Source organism: Notolepis coatsorum, assembly GCF_963971535.1.
Source record: "Notolepis coatsorum genome assembly, chromosome: 2".
Taxonomy (NCBI): Eukaryota; Metazoa; Chordata; class Actinopteri; order Aulopiformes; family Paralepididae; genus Notolepis; species Notolepis coatsorum.
In genome coordinates this window covers 28,208,498-28,221,932 of record NC_140166.1, presented here as the reverse complement: position 1 = coordinate 28,221,932, position 13,435 = coordinate 28,208,498, and the positions used below count along the sequence as shown (strand labels likewise).

The following is a 13,435-nucleotide window of genomic DNA, read 5'->3' as shown; positions in this document are numbered from 1 at the left end:
CTTTTCAGGTGAGGCGGCCGCGCGCAAAATTATCCTGAGTATCAAGTCTGGTTCGAATTAACAAGACTGAATCAGCGTTCGAGGAACAGGGAAAGGTTAATTGAATCTGGATAATGGGACTTTTGATCGACTTATTGTAGTTGAACCAGGTACGGAGAATAGGGCCCTGTGTTTAAGTCTCAGTGTTTATATCCCATCGTGTTTAAGTCTCAATGTTTATATCCCACCTGTGTTTAAGTCTCAGTGTTTCTCACATTGCATATTATTTTAATTAGACATAAAATATGCAGCATAGTATTATCATTATTATTATTATTATTATTACTATTGTTATTATTATTATTATTATTATTATTATTATTATTATTATTATTATTATTATTATTATTATTATTATTATTATTATTATTATTATTATTATTATTATTATTATTATTATTATATCATGTGTTCAGCCTTTGTTCTTTCCATGCGACAACTGATAGTTAAACCAATTTTTGCGTCCCCCAATGCACATGGGGGGGGGGGGGTGCACCGCTGTGAAGGAAGGGTGCGCTGCATTTAGGGGAGAACGGGGGACGTTGTCACACGGGTAGGTTGTCACATTCATTATATTTCACCACCAGAGGATCCTGTCTCCCATACTTTGGTATTTAAATGTCCAGAATTGGGGTCAGAGTTCACCTACATTGTCATAGTGAAACAGCTGAATTTGAGGTGAGAGGACTTTTTGTGTTTTTCATGTCCATTTGTAAATATTCCGCTCCTCAGTATTTTTCTTCTAGGCTTTTACACAATTGGTTTATAATGAAACAATTATTACCCTTAAAAAGTTTGTATTTATTTTATATTTGTTGGACCTTATGGTGTTCTTGTTCTGTTCTTGACTTATTGTTATGTTTTCTTCTTGACTTGTTTAAGGAAGACTTGTACGGCCCATGGGGACATTAACGTGTGTTGTCGGGCCTTATAAATAAATTTGATTTGATTTGATTCTATAGTTTAGATTGTTGTTAGCTAGCTAACTAGTTGTTAGATGGCTGTTAGCCTTGATGCTATCAAGACATTCCAGTTGGGGTTGGTCGTCACATTTTAGTTGGCGTTGGTTGTCACATGTTACAACTATGAATTGAAATGGGGGACCCTGGTGTAAACAAGACAAACGTCTTTCTCTGGTCTGCATCCCCTTAACAATTGTGTGTATTGAGCCGTACTGTATTGTACCCATTCTGCAATCTGTTAAATACAGTTCTGTATCATACTAGCTCCCACTCAGCGTCTCATTGCATATATCTCGCTTCAGCATATATACACTGAATACATTTCAAAATGTACCTTTAAATGCCAGCATTCATCTGGCCAAACCCCCATCCGCTTACCTATATAAGCAGGGGTGGTGCCACACACTCATCTCCTTCTCAAATTTCATCACAAGCAACGTGTTGCTCATATGCCCACTTGACGTGGAGAAAAATATTGGCTGGAAGAGCAATGTTTACGAGGAAAGGAAGAACAAGGAGATACGTTGACATCATATCTTTATTTTCTCTCTCACTATTTTCGAGAAAATGCAGCGATATTGTCTTCGTCACTGGAGTGTTTGGAAGATGGTGATCATTCTAAAATCCTCCACCGGTTTTCGTATTGGGAGCACGCCGCTGCATGCCTCTCAACTGCAGTTCCTTGCTGTGTTGGTTGGGGTGAAACCTTTCAGGACACAGCTGAACTGTAGGACGCGCCGCTGTTGTGAGAAGCGGTGGGTTTCAGGTTGGGTGAGTACTGTTTGCTTGCGGCTCCACTTGTCTGTTAGTGCTATGGGGGCTAACTGACAATGTTTACGAACACCGGCCCCAGATTAAGGTCTTTTGTTCAGCCTCTTAGGCAGCAGCGGAAGACCTTGATCTGAAGCCCATTATAGTTTAACTAGTGGACCACGACCATTAACACTGGTGATCCCTGTGTTTTCTGGACGAGTGGATGTCTCTCTGTCACCGTGTTAGCCCCATCTTTCATATCCAAATGAGAGTATTCCCTCACGAGGAGATATGGGCATAGATGTTCATTAGCGGAAGATCTGTGTTCAAAGTCAGCTACACAGGCCAGTTGGGTATTGTGCTGGCTCCGTCGGGTGTTGGTAAAATCACAGTTGTAAAACTGTGTTAACATCTTGTTTCTCTTTTCTCTTAAAAAGTGAGGAGGGTTTCAGAACGGCGGCCTGTCTGGGTGAGTGTTATATCATTGTGTACAAGTTCAGGTGATAGCTGCTTAGCTTACGTGCTAGTGGTGGCCTACTGTTAGCCAGTCAGCTGTTAGCTGCGGCGCTAGCCTGCTGTGATCACTAGGTGGCCTATCTAGGTTAGGCTAGGAAACGTTAGCTTGCTGCTATCGCTGCTTAGCTTACGTACTAGTGGTGGCCTACTGTTAGCCAGTCAGCTGTTAGCTGCGGCGCTAGCCTGCTGTGATCACTAGGTGAGTAGGTGGCCTACATGGCTAGGCTAGGAAACGTTAGCTTGCTGCTATCGGCCGAGGCCCAGCGCGGGGTGGCTCCGGCCCCTCGCGCGCCGCCGCGGTTCCCAACTCCCCTCTCCCTCACGGGGAGAGGCGGGGGGCATTCGAAGCTCCCCTCTGGTCGCGTGCGCCGTAGCGTAGCGACCGACGGTTGGAGCGGCCGTTAGCTTAATGCTACTCTGTTGAACGTGCTTTGATTATAACATGTTTTAACACTCTTGACTACGACGTCATCTTTGACAGAGGATGTTCGTCGACCCTGCCCTGAGCCAGGACGGCAAGGATTGCGTCAACAAAGGGGACCGTAGCGACGGGTTGGAGCGGCGACGCTGGCCGGGTCGGCAACACAGAATGGCTGTGTTTACTACGGTGCCTTGAGACTGCACTTCGTTGATCTACGCTCCGGGTAGGCAAGGTTTGGCCAGACCTTATACACTTCTTCTGGCTTTCCCTTCTAAATGTTTTGTAAATAACGATGTTTTCCAAAACGAGTGTTGCTGCACTACATTTAGGATACGACGCGAGTTATGTGTGAATTGTCTTGTCACTGGTATTTAGCTTCTCCATGCAAATCGGGTTGTTGTTACAGATGTGAAAATGATCTGGTTTGTTGTGTTGAGAAACATCATGTGTGTTTATATGTACCGTGTACTCACAACTAAGGGGGTTAACTAACCTATAAAGCTATGCTTAGTGACAAATGAGTAAAGAATGATTCTTTTCTCAGCCTGTAATGACAATGAACAGTGTGTTCACATATTAACAGGTTTTCCTGTTTTAACTGGCCGTATTAAGGGTAAAGTAGGAGGATTGTGTTTCCCCCTGGTTCCCTGGGGACTTCTTCATCCTCCTATCAGACATGTTGTTGCACTACATTGTGTCACTGTGTGGTAGGGATGCGATGTAACCCTTAGCTTGATTGCTGAGGTTGTGCTACAACTGCTGGAGAAACTTTATTTTCCTAAAAGAAAAGATTGTTTGGTCGCTTTCGTGTGTGCTTAGCAAGGCCTGTGGTCGATACTAATCGAGAATTATGTATTCTCTCATTATGAAAAACGGCGTTCCTCTGTAGAGTGTTTTTGCCATTTTTTGTAGGTGATGATGGGTTGTGTGTGTCATGTGACCTACAACTGGGTTGGACTGGCCACAGAAGCACATGTGTAAGTTGATACCGGGGCTCTTGGAGAGCCCTCTCTATTCTGTGTTTTTTCCTTAGTAAAAATCAGATAGCAGGTTAGCTCATGCGCTGTGTGAAGCTGTCAGACGCTTCATGGAGCTGACTATGACTGTGTCATACTCTCTTTTTGTCATTACATTGTATCATGGGTGTGGGGTCGTAAAGGGGTGAACTGGTAACCTTTCCTCCCCCCTTTTTTCTGTTGGTCAGGGGTAAACCCCCTGTCCTTCAAGGTTCCTGTCACGTTGCGGTTCGGCACGTTACAGGGTGAGGGGGGGGGGGGGGGGTTTCCTGGTCCCACGGCCTGGAATATTGGGCGTGTGCACCGCAGAAATTCCCCCGCCATAGAGTACGTCACCGTGCGCGTCTCTGTTGGTAGGACTTCCGTGTGCTGTTCAGGTCCATGTGATGGATCTGTTTTGGGGGGGTGGTCAGGGCTCCTCCTCACCAAGCTCCTATTCGGGCCTTCTGTGAGTTTGGACTCCTCCTTCCATGTGAGGGAGCCTCCTTCAGAGTACAGAGCCTCCTCCTCAGATTGTCAAGGTGAGTGGACCCTCAAGAAGGAGTCCTACTCTATTGTGTATGTATTCGATTCAATTCGATTATTGAGTGTGTATGGGTTCAGTGCCTCCTCCCCGGAGAGCCCTAAAACCAATTTTTTACATGGCTCAAGGTGCAATATATTCTTTTCAATCTGTACAGCTCGCGTGGGAAGTCTCTCTGGGGATTCCCATCTCCTTCCTATGGGAGGGTGGTGGGATGTAGAAATGTGAAAAAAATTTGCTGTGTAGACTGGGATACATACTGTTGGTGCTTCCTGCTTTTCTATTAAAAAGAGTTGGAGTTAGGAAGTGTCACACCCCTCTTGTCGTTCCCCTGGGCGCCTTGGGGATTCAATGACAGGTCTAAATAGCCTGTTCATTGATGTGGGTGTGTCCCGACGCACGTATAGTGCTAGCTCGGGGTGTTCTGTAAACAGGCGACTGACTGGCACGCCTTGGTTGCTTGAGGTTAAAACGGCGTTTTTATAAAGCAACTGGGATGGAGGTTTTTTCCTCTTCCGACGACCAAATCCGAGACCTGGTTTGGTTATCGACGGATTCTCGTTCATATCTGGGGGATGATGACGGAATGGATCTGAACATATGTAGAGGGGTCTCACGCCCTGGGGGTGGGCCACCGGGCGCGGTTCGCCCGAACGTCTGGGTGGCGCCTTCTTTTCATGTTTAAGATCAACACGCATATCTGCCCCTTCTCCTGGAGTAGGCATGTCGGCGTGGTTAGGGCACGGGACTGGTTCTGGTCACGCTGGTCCGGATCAGTTGAACCCGTTGTCCGCCGGGGATGCAGATCTGCTGTTCTGGTATCCTGAGGGACTTGGGCTTTTTTCAGGGGGAAAAATGCCAGGTCGGTCCGGGTGTCACAGGGTTAAGCGCTATGGAGACCCTGGTTGGGTAAATTTTTTACTCAGCACTGTCGTAATGGCTTACGGCCATGCCAACCTGTACACGCTCGATCTCTTCGGATCTCGGCCGCTACACAGGTTGGTCCTGGTTAGTACTTGGTTGGGAGACCGCCTGGGAATACCTAGTACGGTGTGCTTGGGGCTGGTTCTCCATTCTTTTTCGCTCTTCTCTCAGGCATGGCGAAGAGGGGCCTGTTGGGGTGGTCTTTGACCTCCTCTGGTGACCCTGTGTTTTCCCGTATCGCCAGGCCCGGTCCGAAGTAATGTTTCGTCGACCCGTAGGCCTGGGTTAACCCTTTTTGAAGACTGAAACACTTGTACTGCGGTATAGCCGGTGTATACTCGCAGGTGTGTTTTGGAGTTTTTTCCTGAGGGCTTATAGGAACAACCGCCGCATTGGGTAACACCAAGGTGGTTGATTCCCTGGTGTGTTGGAGCAGTGTCAACTCCCGGGTTCACCGGTTGAGGGTGCCCCTGCACGTTCATGACGTCTGCCAATCGTGTCAGCCTTCTCTGCCTCAACCCCTCTGGGTGGTTTTTTTTTTTAAATGGCTTGGTCATGCAACAACGCCAGCTTACGCCCCTTCCGCCGGGGCGGCTGTGTTCAGCTGTCCCCTCTGGCGCCTGTCTCGTCCGCAGTCTCCAGGCTAGGGTTAACAGCCTGTTGCCTGGTTTTTCCCCGGTGCGCTGCCTGCTTCCGTTGGTTAACCTTTTTTGTGTGCTTACGGCCATGCTGACTGCCTGTTCTGCAGGGTCAGTGTGCCAGGCGGTGTACTATTGGGGGGACAGGGCCCACTCGGCTGAGGGGCCTTTGTCCGAATACGCTGGCGATGTGGGGGGCGGGGTCACCAAGTGCCCACCTGGTGGGGTCTTGATGCTGGCATCATGGACTTCTCCGGGCCCCCGTTCCAGGGGGTCCAGTCCCTTTGGTGGGTCTGGGTCTTCCTTCGCGCTCCGCTGCTACGGCCTTGCCACAGGGTTGGGTTTATCCTTGACCCCGCGATTCTAGGGGGCAGTAACGAGGTTGTTCCCTCCGTTCGTTCCCGGGTGGCATGCGGGTTGTGCGTGTGTGTAGTCGTGGGGTCAAGCCACGGTCTGCTCACCCTGTGCGTTGAGTTGCTTGAGTGCCTCTTCGCACGGTCGGGTCCGTCGCCCTCCCGGGAAACCTCTAATAGGGGGGGTGCCCTCCATTAGGGGGGGTCGGGGGGGCTCGGCCCTCCCTGTTCTGATGGTTGTGGGGGGCCTTCAGCAGGGTGTATTTGTCGAGCTTCTAGCTCCCGCTCAGCTCCTATTATGCAATGAGACGCTGAGCGGGAGCTAGTGTGATACAGAACGTTAGGTTATGACTATAACCAAGTTCTGTTAACACTAGTGGACGCTCAGCGTCTAGACGCCGTTGCGGCCCTTGATTTTTCATTGTGGTGAAATTTGTTGGGAAGGCACCACCCCTGCTTATATAGGTAAGCGGATGGGGGTGTGGCCAGATGAATGCTGGCATTTAAAGGTACATTTTGAAATTTATTCAGTGTATATATGCTGAAGCGAGATATATGCAATGAGACGCTGAGCGTCCACTAGTGTTAACAGAACTTGGTTATAGTCATAACCTAACGTTTTCATTCATTCATTCATTCATGTTGTGTAGGCTATTATTGTTAGGCCGATTTATTGTGTTCTTATTTTGTTATATAGGATGGCCTAAAGCTGTGTTTCCTGTTTATGTTCATGTTAAGATGCATTAAGTTATGTATTTGTCAACTTGTCAATGCAATTAAACTTTCAAATTTAGTTCTGCCTTCTTGTCTTCTTTTTAAGATTTTCCCCATTAAAACACATGGTGACAACCAACCCCATAGTGTGTGACAACCATCCCCATGATGGGGTTGGTTGTCACAATGTGTCAGAGTGTCTTTGATAGGTGATTAACTCTTTGTTACAATACGTTTCAAGCCAACATCTTGAGCTTCAATTTAATGTAGGAATGACTATTGAAAGATGTTTTGATTATGAGCAATTCACACTAGAGTAAAAAGTGTGACAACGTCCCCCGTTTTCCCCTACAACACAAGACAAAAATGAGAGCAAAACGATGTGCGGCACAATAATAGTTTTTATCTCGATCATCTTGTTTTCATGATCATGGGAAGCCAATTAACATAATTGAAACTGAAACTCTAACTACAGTAATTGAAACGTGGCTTGCTGCTTGATTTCTACCGTCATCCTTTAGTTATTGATTGATCTGTGGGTTAACAGTGGGAAGCTGAAAGGCCTCTCTCTACACAGGCCCACGTGTACTTTGCCTCATATATATATTTATTTTAAGTGGCAGACAGGTTGAAATAACTGCAAAATATGGAGCCTGAAATGCAGCAGCGTGTCATCTTGTTCAAGGTTTTGCCTATACAAGAAATACAAACAGATGTTATTGTTTAACACCGCAATTACACGTCTGAAGAAATGACATGCCTTACAAATCATAGTGTGTCGAGTGCGTGTGCGTGTGCGTGTGTGCATGTGTGTGTGCATGCCCACGTGCTGTGAACACATCGAACCTAATAAAAACACGCTCGAGACCAGCATTTAAATAAATACAGATGTTAAATATTAAGAGCTGTTTTGATTGCTGATAAAATAAAGGAGATTACATTGAGTGGCCTGATCAGCGGTGACCTCGGCGTGTGCTTCGGCGAGGAGCAGGGAGAATGCTGCCCCCCCCTGCCATGAGGCTTACTACCAAAACAGAGCGCATGCCACGCGTCTGGTGTGAAACGTACACAAGACATCAAAGGCCTCGTTTTCCTGAGAAAATAACGAGCTCTTTCTTATCCGACGGGCAAAAGACCAGCCAGCGATCACAACGCATTACACGACAGGATCAAAACCGATTGTTGTGATATTCAAAACAACGCCGATTTATTTTGCACATAATCTCACACGCATCCAAAAACTCCAAACAGTTTTGCACACACACAGTTTGACAGTTATTGAGAGTAATTTTTTTTTAATATGGCCACCAGTGATGTCATCAGGAACATTGAATCCTTGTGTTTTATTAATTACAGCTTAATGAAATGATAAGTTAGCAGTCCCTATAAGACAAGGTATTGCTATTTTCCATCTAAATAAATCCAGGAGCTGTAATTAACACAACACAATGATTCAATGACCTCGCTGGTGGCCACATTCAAACTCAATTTTAGTCTCAATAACTGTCAGCATTGTTTTTTTGGTGAAGTGCCCCTTTAACTGGTAAAAAAAATCATTGTCATAATGTGGGAAATAGCATCAGTTAGCAATGTTTATTCGGTGTATGGACTTTTATAGAAATCATTGTATTGTGATTCTGTGATAGGCCTACAAATTTGCTTTATATTTTCTTTCTATATAGAATGTACCCCTTGCAGTAGTCCCACCTATCCTTAGGAATACACACATACCCAGCTTGAGAACCGGTACTCTAGAGGATTAGAATGGTGTTGAGTCACAGGTCAAAGACAAGTCAGAATTTGCAGGGTTCATCTGTGTACGTATTTGGAAGCTTGGGTTCCGTGATAGGCCCAGTTCTAATCTAATCTAGTTATAATCTAGTCCTCCCCCTTCCCTCCCTCCTCTTTAGGAGTGAGGGTATAGGGCTGGATTTGGGAATGTAATGTACCACGCATGATGATGTATTTCTGATCACGCAGCTCCTATCAAGCCCACAGGTGGCAGACTGATGTAGGCTACTGAGGCCACGTTCACACTGAACACCTAAGTGCTCAATTCTGATTTATTGCTCAGATCAGATTTTTTTTTGTTTGGCTGCTTGGCTGCGTGCATTCTTTTTTAAATGTGGCCAATATCAGCTTCCAGTGTGAACCGGTCGCGCTCCTGAACTGACCCGCGTGAGTAAATAAACAATAGCTAAGATGGTCGTAAACATGAAGTCACAGCGTTATGGTTTAATTTAGAAGTTGCTGTGCAGTGGAGCCCCAGCTCATTTTGTGAGCAGATGATAAATGGGGGTGAGGAGGAGGTGAATGAGAGAAGATGCTTTCAAACACAGACCGGTTATGATACGTCCACTCAAGTTCTGCTTGTACAGAAGTATCACCCCAAAAACACGTATAACCACCTCCATCATCACGGCTGTCTTCCATATTAATATTCACAGAGTGGCCCCCGGAAGTGCAGCATTGTGGTGAATGTCGGATGAATTCTGATATGACTGTTGTTCAGACTGAGGTCGCATTGCAATAAAAAAAAACTCATATGAAAGTGGCCCAAATCAGAATTTTAAAGATCAGATTCCATGTGATTTGTTCTGTTCACACTGTAGTGGAAAAAAACTGATCTGGGTCACAGCAAAAGAATAATCTGATTTGGGCCATAATGTCTATGGATGTAGGAGGCTAAAGGAGATCATGTCTATGGATGTAGGAGGCTAAAGGAGATCATGTCTATGGATGTGGGAGGCTAAAGGAGATCATGTCTATGGATGTAGGAGGCTAAAGGAGATCATGTCTATGGATGTAGGAGGCTAAAGGAGATAATGTCTATGGATGTAGGAGGCTAAAGGAGATAATGTCTATGGATGTGGGAGGCTAAAGGAGTTGATGTCTATGGATGTGGGAGGCTAAAGGAGATAATGTCTATGGATGTGGGAGGCTAAAGGAGTTGATGTCTATGGATGTAGGACTCGTAGGAGGCTAAAGGAGTTGATGTCTATGGATGTGGGAGGCTAAAGGAGATCATGTCTATGGATGTAGGAGGCTAAAGGAGATAATGTCTATGGATGTAGGAGGCTAAAGGAGTTGATGTCTATGGATGTAGGAGGCTAAAGGAGATCATGTCTATGGATGTGGGAGGCTAAAGGAGATCATGTCTATGGATGTGGGAGGCTAAAGGAGATCATGTCTATGGATGTAGGAGGCTAAAGGAGATAATGTCTATGGATGTAGGAGGCTAAAGGAGTTGATGTCTATGGATGTAGGAGGCTAAAGGAGATCATGTCTATGGATGTGGGAGGCTAAAGGAGATCATGTCTATGGATGTGGGAGGCTAAAGGAGATCATGTCTATGGATGTGGGAGGCTAAAGGAGATCATGTCTATGGATGTGGGAGGCTAAAGGAGATCATGTCTATGGATGTGGGAGGCTAAAGGAGATCATGTCTATGGATGTGGGAGGCTAAAGGGGATTCTAACGTGGACACTGCTGCAAAGCTCACTTGTTTCCTGGCCTCAGAATGGAGAACAGATGTGGGGATTTACAAATGGAGTTTTCTACCCTGAATGACAAAGCCCTTGAAGCAGTGCAGTCATGTAGTGTAAGTGTGTGTCAGACTCTGTGTGTGCATGTGTGTGTGTGTTTGTGTGTGTGTATGTGGATGTGTGTGTGTGTGTGTGTGTGTGTGTGTGTCTCTCTCTCTCTCTCTCTCTCTCTCTCTCTCTCTCTCTCTCTCTCTCTCTCTCTCTCTCTCTCTCTCTCTCTCTCTCTCTCTCTCTCTCTCGCTCTCTCTCTCTCTCTCTCTGGGTGTGTGTGTGTCTGTGTGCGTGTGTGTGTTCGAGGGGAATACAGAGAACTCACACACACACAAACTCCCCTCCCACTTTGATCTCGGTGCAACACAAGTCACTCTGTGTGCGTTAAACCTTCGGCGGCTTCGGAAAACTCCTTGCTCTCTAGTTGCAACACACACAACCCCACGCACAAATCATCCAAGTTCTGAATCAAATATATAAAAAAGGGCCACTTACCCTCTTTATCTACTTCGCCAGCCTGTGAAAAGAAAAAGGGAAAAAAAAGAGAGTCAAAAAGCGGATTAAAATCGTGACTCGAGAGGATATAACCGTTTTGAGATTGAGATATTTTGGGACAGAAGCGATACCTTTTTGCTAATTTTTATTTTTTACCAGTAAACTGAAATTGCTTTAACTCTCGTTAGGCTGTGTGAGGGCTATACGTCTAAACATAAACACACGCCTGTGCGATTTCTTCCAACGCATTTTCAACAAGTCAATCAATGTTTACGTTTAAGATTTAATCAAGTCAAATGGATGATGCCTTTGTAGGCTATACGTGCACAACACCAAGACCTGTTGACTGACCCTGCTTTCACACACTGCACAACGTCTGTTCTATGCTCTATTTTATGTCTATTTTACCGCTGTGAAGCACTTTGGGCTGCACTTCTTGTATGAAAGGTGCTATACAAATACAGTTTATTATTATTATGTTTATTATGACGGGGCTATTTACTAAAGTTCACCGCAACTCCATAGAAGCCGATTTATGTCGCAAAAATATCAATATCACGTTATAAAATAACCCGACGGTAAAACGAGACAGTGCACTTACCTTGTCAGCTGAAGTCAGTCTCACTATAAATCCTACTAATAACGTTAGTGATGATAGAACAACCATCACGAGTCTGTTTAGTTTGACGACCAGTTGGGAGACAAAAACCCAACAAAATCCCAAATTAAAAAAATACTCCTTTCAAGAAATACTTTCAGAAATCCAAAAGACAACTACGAAAATATGATCCCGCTCATTAAAAAAAAAGTTATCAACTTCAAGTGAAGATGGTGCAAACTGGCCCCCTTTTCAAAAGTTTGCTAAAGAAGTTTCTTTAGAAGTTATGAAATAAAGTTGCAACACTGTTTCTGTTGACTCGGTTATTAAGAAAGTTTGTTAGTAAAAACATCCCTATGGGAGCAGGGCTTTTTTGAGAGGAGCTCTCGCTGGCCGGACAGAGCCTGTATGTGTGTGTGCTGTGTGTGTGCGTGTGTGTGTTGTGTGAATGTGCGTGTGAATGTGCGTGTGAGTGTGCGTGTGTGCGTGTGTGAGTGTGTGTGTGTGTGCGTGTGTGTGTATGTGTGTGTGCGTGTGTGTGTGTGTGTGTGTGCTCTTGCAACCTGGCACTTCGCTCTGGCTAATAAACGCAAGACCAGCCCTGCCATGACGTCACTGCCTTCCCGTTTCCCATCGGAACACATGGTGGGCAGCGCGACGAGCAGCAGTCAGAAAGGGGAAGAACTCTTCATGAAAGTAGGCTACTTTTCTTCTCTGGGAAAAGTCAGTCAGTGTGTGTGTGAAATTGGTTATGTTACGTCCTGTCCGACAGCGTGGGTTTGGAACTATAGAAGTGTCTATCACATACCTGACTCCTATAAGATTGAACAGAATGGGACTTAAACAAGACTCCCTATGTTCCTTATGTACAAATGGGGATGAGGCATGAGGGTACATGCATGCACATGTATTGGGATTGCCCACCGGTTAAGATATTTTGGAAAGAAGTGACCCAGCAATTATCAGTATTCTTATCTTTGAACATACCTGTACTGACATCCCTCTGTATTGCTGTTGAATGATGTTTTTCAGTATGGAGCCCCTATACAGCTAAAGAGACTAGTTTTATCCGGTCTCACAGCTGCTAAAAAGCTGATAGCATCACGATGGATTCAACCGGAAAAAAATTTGTCGGAAGGTATGGGTTCTTACCTATCTCGATGTGATTTATCTAGAAATATCTACAGCAAGAATTTTAGGTGTCAGTGTGAAACCAACATTGCAATCTGGTTAGAAGTGGTGGAGAGAATAAAAGCTAGCATATGAAGTGTAGTGCCTGGTTAGAAACGAAAGAAAATGGATGGATTATCCAAGTGGGGGTCCGGGGGGGGGGGGGGGGGGGGTGAGCGAGCAAGAGCATAATGTAGGGTATTAGATAGCAAGTATTAGGTATATATCTCGTAAACTACATTTATAATGATTCAAATGGTGATTTCATTGGATGTTTACTGTTAATGCTTGTGTATCTAATTTGTTGTTATGTTTGTTTATGTGTATGTTTAAAAAAAAAATATATATATAAAAAAAAATAAGTGTCTATCTGGGCTCAGACGAGAGTATACCATATTTAAATAAATAGAACCCTTTCCCCCAATCCCCCACATTTTATACTGAAATTAACCTTTTCAAAAAATATAACACCACCCACATGTAAATAACGATAGTAGATGCCATCATGGAACCTTACTGTCATATTATTCCTGTGTCTCAACTGGGTATATAGTTTGTGCTATCACATAGTACTTTTCCCCATACTGTAGGTCCCCATCTAATAATATGCATTCATGCATTGCATAGCACACTCATCTTTATTCTTCTTATTCTTGAGGTACAGACTGATAAACCTTTTCACAGATGCCATACAATAGCCAGTTTTTTTTGCATTCTAATATGTTTCATTCCTCACTGTATATTGTGGAAATATAGGCAAACTTTATCGACAAATGT

The 13,435-nt window shown here is 44.8% G+C and overlaps 1 protein-coding gene across 1 annotated transcript in view; it reads right to left on the bottom strand.

The window, feature by feature from the left end:
• The window catches only part of adamts3 (ADAM metallopeptidase with thrombospondin type 1 motif, 3), a gene marked incomplete at its 3' end in the record, with an annotated part of 357,741 nt that extends 346,125 nt beyond the window's left edge, over positions 1-11,616 (bottom strand). Inside the window, exons 1-2 of the mRNA XM_084307667.1 lie at positions 11,492-11,616; positions 10,891-10,912 (exon numbers count right to left, since the gene is read on the bottom strand). Of these exons, the coding sequence (XP_084163793.1) occupies positions 10,891-10,912; positions 11,492-11,557 (88 nt within the window). The 5' untranslated portion in view covers positions 11,558-11,616. The remainder of the gene's footprint in view (positions 1-10,890; positions 10,913-11,491) is intronic.
• Positions 11,617-13,435: the final 1,819 nt, after the last annotated feature.